Source organism: Protopterus annectens, chromosome 7.part1 (assembly GCF_019279795.1).
Source record: "Protopterus annectens isolate FY-2018-M chromosome 7.part1, PAN1.0, whole genome shotgun sequence".
Taxonomy (NCBI): Eukaryota; Metazoa; Chordata; order Ceratodontiformes; family Protopteridae; genus Protopterus; species Protopterus annectens.
Window position 1 is genome coordinate 53123076 of NC_056740.1, and position 18455 is coordinate 53141530.

The 18455-nt window shown below is 40.1% G+C and overlaps 1 protein-coding gene across 1 annotated transcript in view; it reads left to right on the forward strand.

The window, feature by feature from the left end:
* The window catches only part of PODXL2 (podocalyxin like 2), a 784555-nt gene extending 766635 nt beyond the window's left edge, over window positions 1-17920 (forward strand). Inside the window, exon 8 of the mRNA XM_044078468.1 lies at window positions 16717-17920. Coding sequence (XP_043934403.1) covers window positions 16717-16923 — 207 coding nt within the window. The 3' untranslated portion in view covers window positions 16924-17920. The remainder of the gene's footprint in view (window positions 1-16716) is intronic.
* Window positions 17921-18455: the final 535 nt, after the last annotated feature.

The following is an 18455-nucleotide window of genomic DNA, read 5'->3' on the forward strand; positions in this document are numbered from 1 at the left end:
TTAATGAATATTTTTGAACCCATTATGAAAATTTAAAATAGCCATTAGCTGAGCCCTAATAGTAGAGGTACAGGCTTCTTCTTCAAAGAGTAAAGCTAAAAATTCTAAAATTTTGTCAATAGAAACAGAAAAAGGATCAATATTATTACCACAAGCCCAGTAGAAAAACCTTTTCTGTTTACTCTTGTAGAGTCTCCTAGTGGAGCATTTGTGTGATGCCAAAAGAATCTTACAAATTGGTGAAGATAGAAAATTGCACCTGGCAATTAGTGGAACTGGAGAAGCCAAGCCATGAAACTGAGGTTCTGAAGGTTTGGTAAACTAATCCCTCTGGATGGGATAGGAGATCTAGATCTGGGTCCAGAGTCCATGGTCGCTGAATCAGATAAGGCTAAAGTAGGGGGCACCAAATCTGTCGAGGCCAGAAGGGATCAATGAGGATTATTTTGCTCTTCAGCCTGATTGCTTTATTTAGGAATTGGGGGATTAAATGAAAAGGGGGAAATGCATATAGAAGTCCGGAGGGCCAATCGTACAGGACAACATCTCTTGGGGACTCCAGTGGAGAGGAGACCAGGGAATTGTAGGTGCTGCACTTGTTGTTCAGGGGCAATGCAAATAGGTTGCAGCAAGGCTGGCCCCAGTGACGAAAAACTTTCCTCGACACTTTGGGATTGGCAGACCACTTGTGAGGCAGGAGAATGCATCTGCTCAGTTTGTATACTATCACATTGGAACTTCCCAGAATATGTGTTGCTATCAGAAAGCAGTTGGAAGAGATCACCCACTGCCAGACTCTGAGAGCTTTTCAACAAAGGGAGCACAACTTGGTTCATCCCTGCTTGTTGATGTACCAAACTATCAACATACTGTCCTTTCTAATCCCAATCGTTCATGAGGGAAGACCAGTTTGAAATGCCTGCAGCACTAAAAGCACTGCCCTCAGCTCCAGAATGTTGATGTGCAAGTTGGCCTCTACAGGGGACCAAGTGCCTTGGATGGTTTTGTCCAAATAATGCTGTCCTGCCCATCTGGAAAGCATCCATGGTCACTATGGCTTGGGGTTGAGAAGGAACAAAGAGATGGCCCAAGAAAATTTCATCTGACTGAATCCATCAAACTAGGTCTTTCTTGTAATGATTGATGATCAAAATCTGATCTGACATTGGCTGATACAGATTGGACCACTGAGATGCTAGAAGCCACTGAAGAATTCTCATGTGAAATCTTGCTAGAGGAACTAATGTAATGGTCACCATCATCAAACCTAGGCTTGCAAGACTAGTCATGTGGCTATTGTCTTGTTTCTGACAATCTTTTTTATTTGGGCCTTGATTTTTTGCATTCTTGGAAGGGGAAGGGAAGCTATACAAGTACTGGTATTCAAAACCACTCCTATGAACTGTAAAGTCTGTACTGGAGTCAGCTGTGATTTTTCACAATTTAAGGTAATGCCCAGGTCAGCGCGCGTCTGGAGAACATAGTCTCTTGCTTGTTCTAGTAGATGCTTGGCAGGAGCAGTAATGAGCCAGGTGTCTAAGTACAGAAACACCATGAATCCTTGCAGTCTCAAGTGAATTGCTACTACTGCCATGCATTTGGTGAACACCCTGGGGGGCTGTGATGAGGCCAAAGGGTAGAGCTCTGAACTGATAATGATGGGCTCCCAGCCAAAAGCAGAGAAATCTCCTGGAGCACTTGTCCATTTTTATGTGGTAATACATGTCCTGGAAATCTATCAAGCATATCCAATCATCTTTCCCTAGAAATGGGAGAATAGACTGAACCGTGACCATCTGGAATTTTGTTTGTTGAATGGACTTGTTCAAGACACTCAGATCCAAAACTGGTCTCCAGTCTTCTGTCTTCTTTGGCACTAAAAATAATCTTGAATAAATTCTGGATTCTATCTGGTCTGGTGGGACCTCTTGGATGACTCTTTTTTTTTAAGCAGTTTTTGAATTTCTAGTACTGCTGGGTCCCTCTGACTGGGTGGAACATCAGGGATTTTGTTGGAATTGTTTGGAAGAGAAAGAAAGGGTATGGTGTATCCTCTGGTTATAATCCTTTGCACCCACACTTCTGAAGTTATCTGAAGCCAGACATACTAGTGCAAGGATAGATGCCCCCCTGACTTCTTCCAGAGGAAAGCAAATGGGCCTCCTTTCAGGAAAGCTGGTAGGGTTTGCCAGGAAAGGAGTGCCTGAAACCCTGTTTTGCGGGCCATCTCTGCCACGTGGAAGGTGTCTTCCATTAAAGCTCCTCACTCTGACCCTGGGAAAACCACTGCCAAATGTGTCCTGAAAAGGCCCTTGGGACTTTCTGAACCACATTTTCCCATTCATCGGGTTCCTGGAGAAGGATCATTGAGGAGTAGAAAAACATATGCTCACTGCAGAAAGGGTATTTCTGTCCTTTCCACACGTGGACAAAGTTTCTAGAACTTTAGGGCCAACAAGGGATGATCTATCAAAGGGTGCATTGATGAATAAAGACTTGAATGCTCCACAAATTTTCATAAGTGCTTCCAGGTGTCTTCTAATGACTATGCCTGATCCCTCTGCTGTAGTTTTCCCTTCGGCTGCAGGTGCAATGAGTCTCATGGACAAATCTGAAATGGACTCTAGGGTGGCCAACTGAAACGCAACCTTGCCTTGGACCTCTTCAGATATGGCTCCTTCTAGGGTATCTGATAGCTCTTTAATCTGATCCCTCTGAGGTCTGGTGAAGTGTGCCATAAAGTTCAAAGACCATAATCCAAACGTCAATAAAGCATAAACCCACTTTCCAAATCTATCCATCGCATGAGATTGTCTTTTGGGAGGATGGATAATGGAACTTTCCTCTGCCAGTTCCTTTTCTGTGGCTGCCGCTACCATCATGGCATCTACTGCTAATCCCTTTGACCAAAACTGATGGCTCTCTGGTGCAGGAAGAATTTTGTCTGGCAACAGGTTCTTTGGTGTCAGGAGCCTTCCACACCCACTGCGAGATCAACTTAATGAGCTCATCAGCAGGCAGAGTAACCCAGGCAGATTCCTTTGTTTAAGGATCTCAAGGATGTTTCCAAAGGAAATGTCTTCCCAGGATGACCATGGGGAACCCTCCCCCTCATCAAAATCAGTGTATTCTGTAATGGATTCCTCCAGAGAATCTAAGTGTTTCCTCTTACACTTCCTCTTCTGAGGAACACCCTCAGTGGGGCAATCTGGGGAGGTATCAGAAGAGGACAGTACCTGAATAGGTGCCTCCTGTGGCTTTGGTTCTCATTGTCCCGGTGTTGAAACTGGAAGAAGCTCTAGTGGAGAGGAAGGATCAGGAAACTGCTCCAGCAAGGAAGTAACCAACTGAATACCCACAGTGGACAAGGCCCTCTCCATAGCCGGGAAGGTGCCCCCCTGAAGAGGGAAGGAAGCCCTTAACCAAGAAGGGCTGCCTCGGAACCATGGTCACTCCCTGCTCCAAAGAAGCTGCTCCTGAAGCTAAAGCTGGGGTAGAGCTAATGCATGCTGAAGCTCCAAGGCACAGAAATGGCTAAAATAAAACAGAGTCGAGTCCCGCCCCTCAGAGCCAACAGCATAGCCATGACCCCGAGAGCTGTCCAGATCCAACACAGCTGAAGAACTCAGGGTAGAAATCGGTACCAGGTATGCAGATCTCATTGGAACCAAAACAGTCAGCACTAGAAGACTCAGAGCCGGAATCTCCAAGGCCTCAGAGGAGGTTAGAGGAGGAAGAGTAGGAGGGGTCACAGAATGAGGGGATCTGGCACCCAAAGGGGCCAGAACCAAGGATGCACCTGTAAGTCCCCTCGTCACAAGGAGATGATCCACCAATCTCAACACATCTATTTCTGTCAGGCTGCTAGTGGATAGAAATGACTGGGTAGAGGAGGAATTTGGTCTTTCCAAAAATGAGCTGGGCAACTGAACAGCAAAGGGATCTGTTTATGGGCAATATCTGGTCCTAGGTCTATCCAAGAAAAACAATTCAGGACATTCCATTGAATCTGAAGATATTGGTGCTGCAATGGACAATGGTGCTGAGGCTGTCAGCTCCATAGGCTGGTCTAATATTTGCTCTGATAATTTCAACACTGGTGGAGAAGTCAGTTTAGTTGCCGCAATCAGCACCGAAGTAGCCTTTGAAGAAAGTGTCAGTTCTATACAGACAGCAGGAACCAAAGTTCCCATTTTTTTTTTGTTTGTTGGTGCAGAGGGAGAAGCTGGCACTGATTGACTCCTCTTTTTTAGTTTGTCTAATTTGGAGGATGAAGACGAAAGGGAAGATACATCTGTTTTGCTTTTACTAGGAAAAACTAGGTAAGGCCTCCTCAAAAGCAGATTTAATCATCCTCTTTAGCAGTAATTGCTTTTTCCTTTCTACTAGGGCCCAGTGACTAAAGGCACGGCAGCTTGAACAATCCTCTTGTAAGTGCACTGGGCCCAGGCAATGGACACAAAGAAAATGCCCATCAGAACTGGGCAACTTACGGTCACACTCCTGGCATTTTTTAAAACCAGAACTCCCTTTAACTTTGTCAGCCATATCTTATAGAAACAATAACCCAATCAACAAAAGAAACCAAGAAGAGAAAAGGTCAGGAAGTCTACCAACAATGGTAGATAAGAATAGCGAAGCACAGTAGGCTACCAACGATGGTTAACAGACTACAAGTGTAGGGAGAAATATGAAAGGTAGAATTACTACTACTTTTTTTTTTTTGAAAGAAAGGAAAAGAAGTAAGTTCTACCAAAAATGGTAGTTGCAGGGACCACCAAAGTGTTTAAGGGAAGGACGAGAGGAGATGAAAGGTTTATCGAAGAAAGGGTAGGTTGAAGGAAAAGAATCAGTAAGCTATAAAATAATAAGGAAAAAAACATAAGCTATACAAAAAAATTTTGAAATAGAACAAGAAAACTGAAGTTAACTCGAGAGCAAATTGGCAATGCATCTGTCACAGGAAGCAGCAAATGAGATCTGAGGTAAATTGGAGAGGAGCATTCTGGGTAGAACTTAAGCTCAAGAGTTTTTGGTTCTTACGGACTGTAGTAACAGCCAAGTCCGTTCCGATGCTTGAAACTAAACCCATATGCCAAGGAATAAATGAAGATTTACAACATCAGATTAATAGTTATTGTAGCAGCTAGCTGCTAGTCATTACAATTTTAATTGTTTAAATCATATGAGATTGGGGGATGATAAACATATTTCACTATGTGGAACTTTGACAGCTTACATTGTAGTGCATTTTGTGGTGTTAAAACCATGAAATGAAACAGTGGTGCTTAAGTACAAAGCAAATAATATCAGCAAACAGGATCCTTTACATTGTAGTGATGATAGTAGGCTGTACCATTTTTTTCTTTTACAATGTTAATTTTAGGCTTAATGTCCTAATGATATCCAAGGTACAAAGAAGCATACCTTGGTGACTATAAATTATACAGAACATGGATGATAAGATGCTAGAAAATAGATTTCATTTTGTGGCGCCATAATATTTTGTTTTTTCCTTTATAATCCTTGAGATACAGAGTAAGGCATTTCAAAATGACCACGAAAAGCTCATTTGGCATAGCAACTTGGTTTTGATTGAGAAGTACCATTCTGTCTGTGATGTCTACCAATGTGGTAGTACAGTCTACAGATGCTGTACTGTTCTCAGTACAGCTAATGCAGACAGAGGAAGGAAAACAAATGTTGCCATGTGGAACCATGACATTTTACTTTGCATTTTATGATTACACAGAAGCAAAAAATACCTAGCCCAGTGTTATAGAGGGATAAAGCCATGAGTGTATCCACGATGATCCATGTTCAATGAGCAGAACAAGTTCAGAAGGTACTTTGGGGGAGAGGATGGCAGTCAGCAGACAGTGCTGGCTTTCCAGTCCTATGGGAAGGAGGGCAGTTTGGCTTACTGCATTTGCAGTTGTTGCGCACTAGAAATCAAGCAAGCGCCTCATAGCAAGAAGTGGGCAGGTTAAAAGGGAGGTGAGCATAAGCTGAAGCATATGTGCACCTTTCAAGGCAGCTATAGCACAGCTCACAAGGCTTCCACAGGCATGGTGATAGGGCAGCCCACAGACTCTATACATTGAGCTGCTCCTTAACACTCAACTCTTGTCTCTAAAGAATGGGCTGGACAGCTTTTGCCATAATGAAGAAACAAATGGGTCATCTGGGTACAGGAAGAGGTACTGTAGCGCCAGTCCTGCAGGCCAATAAAAAAAGGCAAGGAAGTAGCACATAACATTTTAAAATATCATGAGAAAGCAACACTTGGCCATATAGTGCTGAATATAAAATAAAAAAAAAGATGGACAAAAATTACTGGTAAGGAGAAAATGGTTATGATAATGGTTTCAGGATCATATTATAAGACACATATTCTCATTAATATTATAATAATATACTTTCTGACAGGAAGGCAGATCAATTTCAAGATAGTCTTTTGTATACCAATATGCTTTGATCTTTGTTGATTTGCATCTGTTTGTTTTGACGTGGCTGTCCTTGTAGAAGCCTCTTTGTAACTGAAGCTTAAGGCAACACAAGTTAAGAACTAGATGTCAAAAATGACAGTCACTGACAACTTAGATAAATAAAGTAACTGTATGAGATAAGCATTTAATCAACAAAATTGTTTTATGCTAAGCAAAAGCAATTTTCAAACAATGTTTGAATAGAAAAATCCAGATATGAAAGTCCCAATGTAAAAGAACATTCAAACAATAATGTTTCATGAAGTAGTTTGAGATGCTTTTCTTATATGAGAATGTGTAAAAAACTATAGATAAAAAATTCTTGAAGGTCAAACTGAAAGAAATGAAAGCCAATCTATTTGAGATGCAGTATGCCAGCATACTGTAAAAGTACACTGAAGTAGCTGATTCAGAGTGGTATTAGACAAAAATTAATTAATAAGTATGCACTAAGTTTCAACCAACTCTAAGAGCCAGAAATAAACAAAAAAATTCCAAGATAATCAGAATGCTAATGGTCATAACTTATTATGATTTTATGTGTGTAGCTCTTTGGCTATCCCATGCCTGATGGCAGCACCACCAAAAGAGTGTACATGTGATCCAGGGAGTCAGCTTCAAGTAACAAGCTAAAAAGATAGGATAAGTTAATTCAAGATTAAATTTTTTAGAAACAAGTTAGAACTTTCTAGAAGCAGATTTCAAAGTCATATTCAACAGATGTCATTGGACAGAGGGAAAAAACAGGTAAAATATCTTGCTGAATGGAGAAGAAAGACATTTTTATCAAACATTCCATTGTATGCTGTAGACGTAAGGATTATTAGAGCAGATTGGATCAATGGGATTGGTATCCCACATGCATGAAAAGGATCAGAGAAATTAAGTTCAGCATTACAAGTAATGCATGCCAGCTCCAGAGTAGTATCAAGAAGTCAGAGCTGCTACTGATAACCAAATCCCCTTTCAGGGAGTGCTGCAGTAGGGTGCAGTGAACAGTTTCAGTACTGGGAAAACGTGCAGCACTTGTGTCTCTTCATGGGCTTATACATGCACTGCAAGCAATGTACAACCACTCATCCAACACTTAGGTTTTGTGCACAGTTGTAGCAGCAACAAAATAATGTCTAGATGGCCCAGGGAGATTACATCCAAATCAACTTAAATTCTGTTCTTGAGGAGTGTCATTAGAGCATAATCATACTTCTTCCCTTTAACAAAACGTCTTTTATTTCTGGGAGTTTCTAAGTCTGATCTTGATTGTGCTGCCATTTAAGTTTTCCTCCATCTGCCTTACTGTGCTAGTTACCATTTTACTTCCCAACATCCCACATCAACCACTCAGAGGTTTGCCTATGTGCACACATACACACACTGACATATCTGCACACACACAACACACACACACACACACACACACACACACACACACACACACACACACACACACACACACACACACACACACACAGAAAATGAGATTTTCTGTACGTCAGATTTTTACCTCTACTCAGTGATCCTTCAGATTTGTATCCTTATTTAATCCCCTATTCGTACTTCTGCATCATTTACAGAATCTGATACACCAGCCACACTGTATCAGTGCCATTCCGCTATTTCACTTAAACAAATGGTGCTCCTGAGTTACTCCTAAAAAGGGACCCTTGTGTCCAGAAGCATATCTGAATCAACCAGTATCCTGTGCTGGTACCACGAACCAATGCCCTATTCTACCCTGGAAAAAAAAGAAACAAAGAAAGAAAAAAGCACTTCACAACAATTACTTTTTACAGTAACATTCACACCCCACCCCCAGCTCTTCTACTGAAAAGCAAAAAAAAAAAAAAAAAAAAATCCTGTGAAGAGAAAAAAAAAACGCTGTTCCTTCTGCTGGCATGCGCACACACACACACACACACACACACACACACACACACACACACACACACACACACCATGCTCAGCCATTCAGGTCTCATTTCTGTTCTCTGCCCTTCTGGCCTTCCTTCTGCATTTTTTATTAAAACAAAAAAAGTCTTCTTTTAAACTGTAGCAAACTGCATGCTACAAATGTAGCAAATGGTTGCTACAGTTTATTACCTGCCTCCATGGAGCACTATGGCGCTCAGTTTTAGTTAAAAGAAAAAGATTTTTTTTTCTTACTTTTAAACTATAGTGGACTGCTTGCTGCAATGGCGGCCATGGCGGTGCAGCAGTTAGTTTTGCCGCCTCACAGCAAGAGGTTTTCCAGTTTCATCCTTGGCTGGGGTCCTTCTGTGTAGAGTCTGCATGTCCTCCCTGTGGTCATGTGGGTTTCCTTCAGGTGCTTCAGTTTCATCCCAAAGACATGCTGAAGGTGGATTGGATACTCTAAATTGGCCCAAGGTGTGTATGTGTGTGCCTTCTGTGGAAGGTTGGGCGCTGGGCTGGCAACTCAACAGTGTAAAACTCCACTGCCGATCATGAGCAGACAGGTGATCCACTGTGGCAACCCCTAACCAGGAAAAGATGAAAAGAAGAAGCAAAAAGTTGTTACAGTTTAGACCATACTTGACCGCAAATGCAGTAAGCTGGTATTGCATTAGAGAAAGCTCCAGATTGGCTGATCACACCCCCCCCAACTCTTTGCACCCAGGGCAGTTGTCCCTCTTGCCCCACCCTAGCAGTGTTGTTGCTTGTGTCCAGTGGGCTTACCTAGTTAACAACAAAAGTTCTGTTTCTCATTCTGCTCTGCTTAGAAGTGACTTAACAGTAGTATTGTACTACAGTCCATCCCATATAGTAGCAATTACAACAGAAATTTTTCTTTATCTGGTCATCTGCATATTTGGGCCTTTTCTATACAATACAATCCACTTGCATTTACATGCCTACTTCATATGTAGAACAGTTCACTATCAAATGTTAGAAACGTATCTTACTATTGGTCATAAGGTCGAGGGTAAAAGTGCAAAATTTAAAATTACGAGTGGAAATCCCATTGTCTCTGAAACGTTTGTGGTTTTGAGCGTCACTGTTTACAATTGGATCGCACTACAGTGGAGATTGGGAAAATTACCCTCTTCCTTACTGTAGTGCAATCACGGAGTTAGAATATATAATTATCAGAGGTTGTAGGGGGCACAGCCCCCCACATGGGGGGGTGCAGGGGGCTTTCCCCCTACAAAACAGTAAAATGTTTATGATTTCTCAACAGCTGTTTTTGTGGAAGATGAACATTTCAGGAAATGCCAAACAAATGTCGATTCTAGGCTTCTGAGCATTCAACATATTGGACACTTTGCAAAACAGTTTCCGACCTTATTTTTTGGCAATTTCATTAAACACTAATAGGGATTTCACTATTTTGATAGTAAACCACATAGAACTCTTTCAGCTAAACATTCATTTGTATTTGAAGGCTTACCTGTTTAGGGTTAGTTTACTCAACAGTATGTTAAAATTCAGTTTGCATTTACCATTGTTTAGAAGTTTCCTACTCTGTAAAACAGATCCCTCTGATAACCTGCTGACACCCTTTACTCATGACTGGCTTTGCACACAGGTGAACTAGTGAGCCACCTAGGGGGCCAATGAACTTGGGACACTTTTCTGACATTTATTTACAAACATAGGAACAATACTAAGTAAGCAGTCAGTGGAACCACAAGAAGTCTAGCTATATACATCATTAAGTAGACACGTACAAGTTCTTTCCACACTTATGAGCACATATTAGTACCTACCTCACAGATGAAATAGGGCCATACATGATAACCCTGGTGTAAACTTGTGTCCACCCATCCAATTATCAAGACTAGACTTAAAGGTAGACAAAGTAGTACCTTGCGTGAACTGTAGTGGTAAAATACTCTGTAAGCTTAGAATATATTGAGTTGAGAACCCATCCTTCCAGTAAGTCTTGTTTATTTGTTGTAGCTACAGGTTTTGTGAAGAAAAAGGAGGGCAAACAGGATTGGGCCTTTCATGGCTCAAAAAGCAAGATACAGGCCAACTCATAGCAGTTGGTAGGCTATTCAGTTTAGAGTTGTGTTAATCTGTTTGGATCTCTTTCTCTGTGGGCTTTTTGCAGGTCCTCTAGAGTTCCTGAAGTTTGCCTCTAGATAAGCAGTCAGAGAGAGTGCACATGTGCGCGCGCGCATGTGTGTATGCACGCGCGTGCATGTGTGTGTAAAATATGACATCCCAGTTTTTTATCTGTGAACACACAATAATGCCAGGCAATTAGGTAAGTCTTCTAGGCAGCAGTACAAAAATGGTTAAAAAGTCATTATCTTTCAAAAATGATGCGGTTGCGGTCATGTGGTCTAAAGCTTATTGCATTTGTGGTCAAGTATGGTCTAAAGCTGTGAAATGGGAAAATTCTCTCTCTCCCCTCAGCTGCCCATATAGGAGTCCCACAGGGTTCTATCTTAGGACCACTACTATTCACAATTTTCACAAATGACCTCCATACCTCCACACAGCATGCATCTATCATTCAGTATGCAGATGATACTACCTTAATCTGTGCTGCACAAAACATTACCATCCTCCTGCAAACAACTCATCTAGCATTCTCTGACATTAAAAACTACCTTACCAAAGCCCAACTTATCCTCAATCCAAAGAAAACTCAGTTTATGATTATAACCCGTTCTAACAAAAACACTGATAGCAGTCAATTCACCATCTACTCCACAAATGCTACTCCAGTCGCTCCAGTGTTACAGGCTAAGCTATTGGGAATAACCATAGACTCCCACCTAAAATTTGATAGTCATCTCAACTTTATTAAAAAAGCACATGCCAAACTGGGATCACTCTACCATATCAAATCATTTCTTACCAACAACACAAGATCAGCCATTGCTCGCTCCCAACTTCTATCCACCCTACTCTATGTATCTCCCATTCTGACTAATCTCAACAAAACTGAACTAAGCAAAATGGAAGCCTGCTATAACAGAATTGTCCGCTTTGCTGCAAATTGCTCATATTGAACTCATCACTGTACTGCTTTGAGACAGCTCAACTGGCTTGAACTGCCCAACCTCCTAACCTACAATCAGCTCTGCCTCTGTCAGTCTATCTATTACATCCCCAATAAGTGTCCTGCCCTCAAAAAACTAGTACAACATCACTCAGCCAAAAGGCCTCTTAGATCATCAAGCAAACTACTACTAGAAGTCAACAACAGCTACAATAGCTTTGAAGACACACTATATAGTAGCTCAGAGGCTAAAAAATGGAATTCTCTCCCCACTAGCATACAAAACACATCGTCCAAAACCTCCTTTAAAAACTTCATTAGGCAGCATCTCAAACAAAGTTGGCAGTGCCATGACTGCTCACCAGGCTAGTGAAAGCAGATAAGTTACACATACTAAACCTATAGTACTTGATAATAGTTTTCACTCTTACTCACAAACACTGGCTAATGCACAATGTATGTACTGTAACTGTGTACTATGTATGTATTCTACCTCTGATCAGGAAATTTACCCTTTTCTTCACCATAGTGTGATCTTGGAATTGGTATATATAATTTGCAGTGGGTGTGGAGGTGCAGGGGGACTTACCCCCTGCAAAAACTTAAAATAAAGTAGATTTTTGTGTTTCTTTTTTTTTTTTTGATGTCTGAGTTTTCAGAAACTCGATCATATTATCTCTTCGATTTTTTTTTTGAGTTTACGAAAAGTCGATAATCCGATATATAGATCTACTGAATTTCATCTACAGACCTAAATGTTGATGTCCACAATGTCAACTACAAAATATTGACAATGTGACCATCAACACACTACTATGTATGCACAGAGCAATATCCTCAGTGCAAGCAAAAATCAGAAGTAAATTAAAACAATAAAACATAATTTTTTCAGTGGGGGGCAAGCCCTCTGCACCATCACACCCCTTGCTAATTGTATATACTAACTCTAAGATCGTACAATGTCAGGGAAAAAGGCATTTTTTCCCAACCCTGGGAACTGTGCGATTTCACATAGCTGGCAGACATTTTTGTAGTCGACCAAATTTTGTTGACGAAACAGATGTTGACCACATGTAGATTTGCCTAAATTCAGCTCCCCATACATATATATATATATATATATATATATATATATATATATATATATATACACACACACACACACACACACACACACACACACACACACACACACACACGCACACACTATGTGTGTGTGTGTGTGTGTATGTACATGTATGTATGTAAACAGATATACGGCCAATGACAACAAGTTAAAATTTGCTAGTCTGTTGTAATTTATCTTCAGTTTCTTCCCAGTCTGAGATCACAGGGTATACAGAAGGTGGCTGTCTTTTGGGGTAGGACTGAGAAATCATTCTGTGTATGGGTAAATCAGCAGCAACTTGAAATATATGTCTGTGATCATTTGTTCCTTTACATTCATCCCAATCTAACACCAGTAGAATATACAGAAAGTGAATATTTTGGGGGGGGGGGATCCAGTAATATTCTTAGATGTAATTTATAAATCCTTGCAAGCATTTGTCTTCTCATCTTATTGGGAACTACAGTTTTGTCAACAGTGAACATTAAGCCTTGGCCACAAATTATTTCCACTTTGAAAGATGAAAATAAGGCTGAATAGAAAAATAAGACCCAATTTCTGTTCTTAGTCATGATTTTTGTTCAGACCGTCATTGAAGCAAAAGTTTGGGAAAATGCTCTAAAATATACCTCAGACCATCTAGAACCCCATGGTTTCCTATGGTCTAGTAGATCCCAGACCCTGGCTTAATTCAGTAATATTTTCCAGCTAGGGTATACAGAAAGAATGCAGGGAAAAAGCCAGGGGTCTTGGAGCCTAGCAGATTCCAGACCCCTAATTCAATTCAGTTATATCTTACAGATAGGATATATTGAAAGAATGCAGGGAAGAAGCTGAAGAGTGTAACAAAGACCATGAAATCAAGAAAATATTAATGTGGATGGCATGGCTAAGCCAGGAATGGGTGGGTGACACGGGACACTGGGTTGTGCATGTTGTGGGGGTGGTCACAACAGTGGAGTCCTTTGTCTGTGGCTCTGTTTCACCTAAGGTTGGCTCTGCCTTCTGTATGTTACTCAGTATGGTGCAATTCACTGATTTTTTGTGGCAAGTGGTTGTTTTTCCACCATCAAATATCTCTGAGGGGATGGAATTTGTCAGCCACAGATCTTGGAAATGTAGGAGGTTGTTTCAGGATATCAGCATGGTGAAGACTAGCATGTGTATGCATTGTACTGTTACCCTCTCATGCCATCTCTATAGCCCCCTATATTACGCCACATGTTAATAATCCTAAGAGTATTTAAGGTTCAGTCCCTTGTTTTCTGATTAGCTTTGCTTAACTTAATTTCTTCAGCCTGCACTCTCAGGAGGAAAATGAGGATAATTTCATGTCCAGCCTGTTGCAGGGTTTGCAAGTAGCTTGTATATAATATATATATATATATATATATATATATATATATATATATATATATATATATATATATATATAGCTGTACTAAGAATGGTTGCTAGTTAAAAATGTTTAGAGCTATAATTAAATGAATAAATCTCGTTGCTTGGCATCTGCATGTGAGTTTGAAGCAAATAGAGTTGTATAGGTATTTATAGATTTTGACGTATAACCAGAAACAAATAAAATCCAGCAAACAGTACACAGTCATGCATTCCTCAGTTTTGCAATGGCTGGTAAACAGCCAAAAAAATCAAAGGTGTGATTACTAAACTATAGTCAGTTATATGATACAGTGGCACATAAAAATAAGAATAAACAAAAGGTAAAACTTTCTGTAAATTTGAAAAGTTTGAAATAGACTTTTTAGTGGCAAATATGTTTTGAATATAAGTTTTTCTGTGCATCAGAGACTTGTTGCATTTTCTGGCATCCCTAGTATCTTGTGACATAATCTCTGGTAGCCTCATCACTTCCTGTTTTATCCCGCATCCTCCACATCTGTATTACTGCTGCTTTATCCTTGGAGACTTCCCTTTTAAGTGTTGGGTAGGCATATGGTTACTTTCATACTTGTAACCTCATATTTGAGGGGACTCTATTTTCCTATGTCCTAAGGAGAGCATAGGCAGTGTTTTAGGTACACTGTTAATGTCTAAGGAATAGAGGTAGCCTCCTTTATGCAGTTAGAGTACTTCTTGCTTCCTTTCAATGTCTACCAGGAGACAGAGAAGGAGTAGTAGTTCTTTAATTCCTCATCATCCTCAACGAAGGAGAGATTGCCATCAGCCACTCATTCATCTTTCCCTGACCACCTCTTTCAGACATGAGCTACTAAACAAATCCAGATGGTTAGCTTCACATGTTTATACTTTTTCTTTGTCAGTAAGCTGGCAGGAGAGGTATAAGTTGATGACATTCACATAATTTGGGAGATGTCTCACATAGTTCAGGTACTGAACATACATTAAGAATAAATGTTTACATTGTTTTAGAAGAACCATTATAAGCACTAATGCTTAGATATTTAAAAGGGTAAAGAGGCAAAGACTTTATGGAAACTGATACCAGTGCAGCTTTAGTAGTCTGACATGGTGTTTGGTACAGAAAACTCCACCTACAGTGAGACACTGGGTATATATTTAGGTGTGCAAGTTTAGGAAAGGGAGAAAATCCCTTTAAAAACACAGTACAGTATGACATATTACAAATACTGCTGGAAGAAGTGGTAGTCAACTCAGTCAAATGTAAGGAAGACTACAAAGAAGACGAAGAAAAAGAAATGATCAGTGGGGATGTTGGTGTGTACGATGGGTGGTGGTGGTGTGTCTTGGCAGTCACAAGAAAAGCATGACTTGTTCTAATAAATAAGAGTAAGATTAAGAGACAGAGAGATTAAGGGAGAACTACAGTTAGCTCCATCTTGTTAATAAGCTACTTACACTGGCAAGAGTGCAGATTTTGAATCTTTCCTCTTTCATTTAACCAAGTTTGTGGATGACTGCAAACTGGGTGCAATGATTGAATCCCCAAATTATGTCAGTGTACTTCAGCAGGGTCTTACATAGACCAACGACTGGTGTCTTAGTTATGGTCTCAAACTGAATGCAAAGAAATGCATTATTGTTCCCTTTGGTAAAAACAACATCCCTTCACACTATCAGTTTAACAACAATGCCCTATGTATCAACAAAGTGGTAAGGGATCTGGGATCACAAGTAGACTGCAACTTTAACTTTGACCACCATGTGTCTACTGTAGTAAGGAAGACCTTCTGCGTAACACACTTAATTAGCAAAGGCATCACCTCTAGAGCACAGGAGGTGTTAACCCCTTTATACTCGTCACTAACCAGGCCCATAATTGAGGTTAATGCCCCTTTTGACAAGTACCATTCAAAGCACTTGCAGCAATTGGACCGATGTCAGAGGTTTCTAACAAAGAAGATGAAGTGACCCCAGCACATGACTTACACAGACTGACTAAAGTCTGTATCACTATACTCTGTATCATATAGACTTCTTAGGGGAGACTTATGCCTGGCTTACAGAGAAATCTCTGACACAAACCTAATAAATCTGTGCACATCAAATGGGACTAGAGCTACCTGTTCCAGGGACCTAAATATGGCCTGCAACTTGAATATGACATGTTGGAGGGACAAATTTGTCTCCCAGCAATTGCCAAGTCTTTGGAATAGGCTGCCAATTCATGTGAAGCAGAGCACCTCTATGACACTGTTCAAGAGGAACCTGGACGAGTAGATGGGGCACTGTAAATTCTTGCCAGAGATAGTGCCCACAATCCTCCTGGACATGGGCAGTCATTACTAAATACAGTCCTGAGTATTGACTAGAGTATCTATGGTATTACATTGGGATGAAAAGGCTAGGCTTGAAATGACCTCCAGGTCAATAATCTAGTAACCTTCTATTATCCTATGTTCCTAAGTAAAATAAAAAGGGAAATCATTGTTAAAAAATAAAACATTATATGCTCCATATGATTATGAACGAAATGTGCCTTGAAGAATATGTATAACATGGTGCTGAATTTTATTTTATTTTTTCCTGCCATGAAAAGTGAAACAAAAAAAGGCTCCTGGTGATTCCCTGTAATGATTAGATGGGTGTTACTGAAAGCTTGGACCCTATATCTAACCTGATTGGCTTAAACTTTAAGCAAACTTAATAATCACAAAAAAAATAATAATAATAATCATTTTGTTCTCTGTTGATCTTATCTCTTGCAGTCACATAGTGAAGAACTACATTTTGTGGAAAATGGCTGCCATGACAATCCAACACTGGATGTGACAATCGACAGTCAGTCAGAAATGCAGGAAAAGAAGCCCAGTGTGAATGGAGATGCAATGGATGGATCTGACAGCTGGAGTATCTTGATAAATAAGCGAGTAAATGATGAAGCAGACATCTTAGAAGAGGATACTCATCTTTAAATGAAATGGAGATATTGTTTGGGTTGGGAATAACATGAAAAGGATTTTATCTTTCAAGGGGCTTTTCTAAAACATTCAACCAGAGAAGTGCAGTAAAATCAACATGCTTTTCTCATTGACGACAACAATAATTGATCTCCAGTTCCATTCTGCTGACAATCTTGAATCAGTGTTATTTATTCAGCAGGACTTGTGTCTTCTTTGATAAACAGACATCCTGTAAATGGCTTTCTCATCCAGTGAATGAAGCTAGAAATGCTAGTAGAAGACACTCCCTCATCTATAGTCATTTACTGAGATGCAGCTGTCAACAGAATGACATGAATTGCATATTGTTTTAGTTGGAAGACATATATTCAGGACAATACGGTGTCCAGTTACGCTTTTATAGTTACATCTGATTGTCTTACTGGAATCTTTTCACAGACAATTTTGCTGTGATGTGGTAAAAGGAAATCAACCTAAGACAGTCAAATGTCAAAAAATCTGCAGTGGTGGCTTGCTTGTATTCTGCAGCTTATACATAATCACACATATACACCTTTTACGTACTACCTAAGGTGACTGGTGTATAGCAAGTGGTTTTGCAGGAAAGTACTTTTCTTTGTTTGTGTACTGTGAGTATAGGTTTGACAGATTTGTTACTGTTACATGAAATGAGGTTTATCATATCTGCAAACGTCTGATTTTTTGAAATTATTTATTAATCAGTGTTTTTTTTCCTCCGTTATTTTCAACCCATTGGAAACATCTGTAGGAAGTTGCAGTGACCTCTGTGGATACAATCAAGCTTTTAATATAAGCACAGATAGTGTTACTTGGGGGGGGGGGCAGTAGTTGAATGGCTGGATTAGTAGTTATTGTGCTTGGATGTATATAATACTCCTATTCTAGTTGTACAAAACTACTGTAGGAAACTAATACGGTATCTTAGTGCTACTAATACATCTACAAAATGGCATGCACACACACACACACACACACACACACACACACACACACACACACACACACACACACACACACACACACCTCTGCAATGAGGTATTGTGTAACAATCCTTAAGGAGCAGTCATGATTTCCTTGTTTTCATCATAGTGGTTCATTATGGTGACTTTATATCATATTATGAAAAGGGTAGAAAGAATGATGGATCATAATTCATCTTGATGAATTATGGTCCATTATCTGGGCTTCTATCCAAGCGTAGAGGCCCAAGTGAAATGAAAACATTTTAAAATGTGTAATGTGTACTAATATAACCTACTCTGTAACTGCAGTATGACACCTTTGGGTGCACTGTATCATTGAATAGCTGTTCTCAGGTGACTGAAGCCTCCAGTTACACCTTTTACGAGGTAGGGTGTTACCTCTGCATAGCACACTGCATGCCGTGCTTCATACATAATGTGGCAAGTCTTAGCTACCACTACTTCAGATACATTTAAAATCTTACAGAACGTGACACTGACTTGTTCTATTTTTCTTTTACTATAGTTTTAAACATGTTCAAAGGCAGCCGACAAACACTG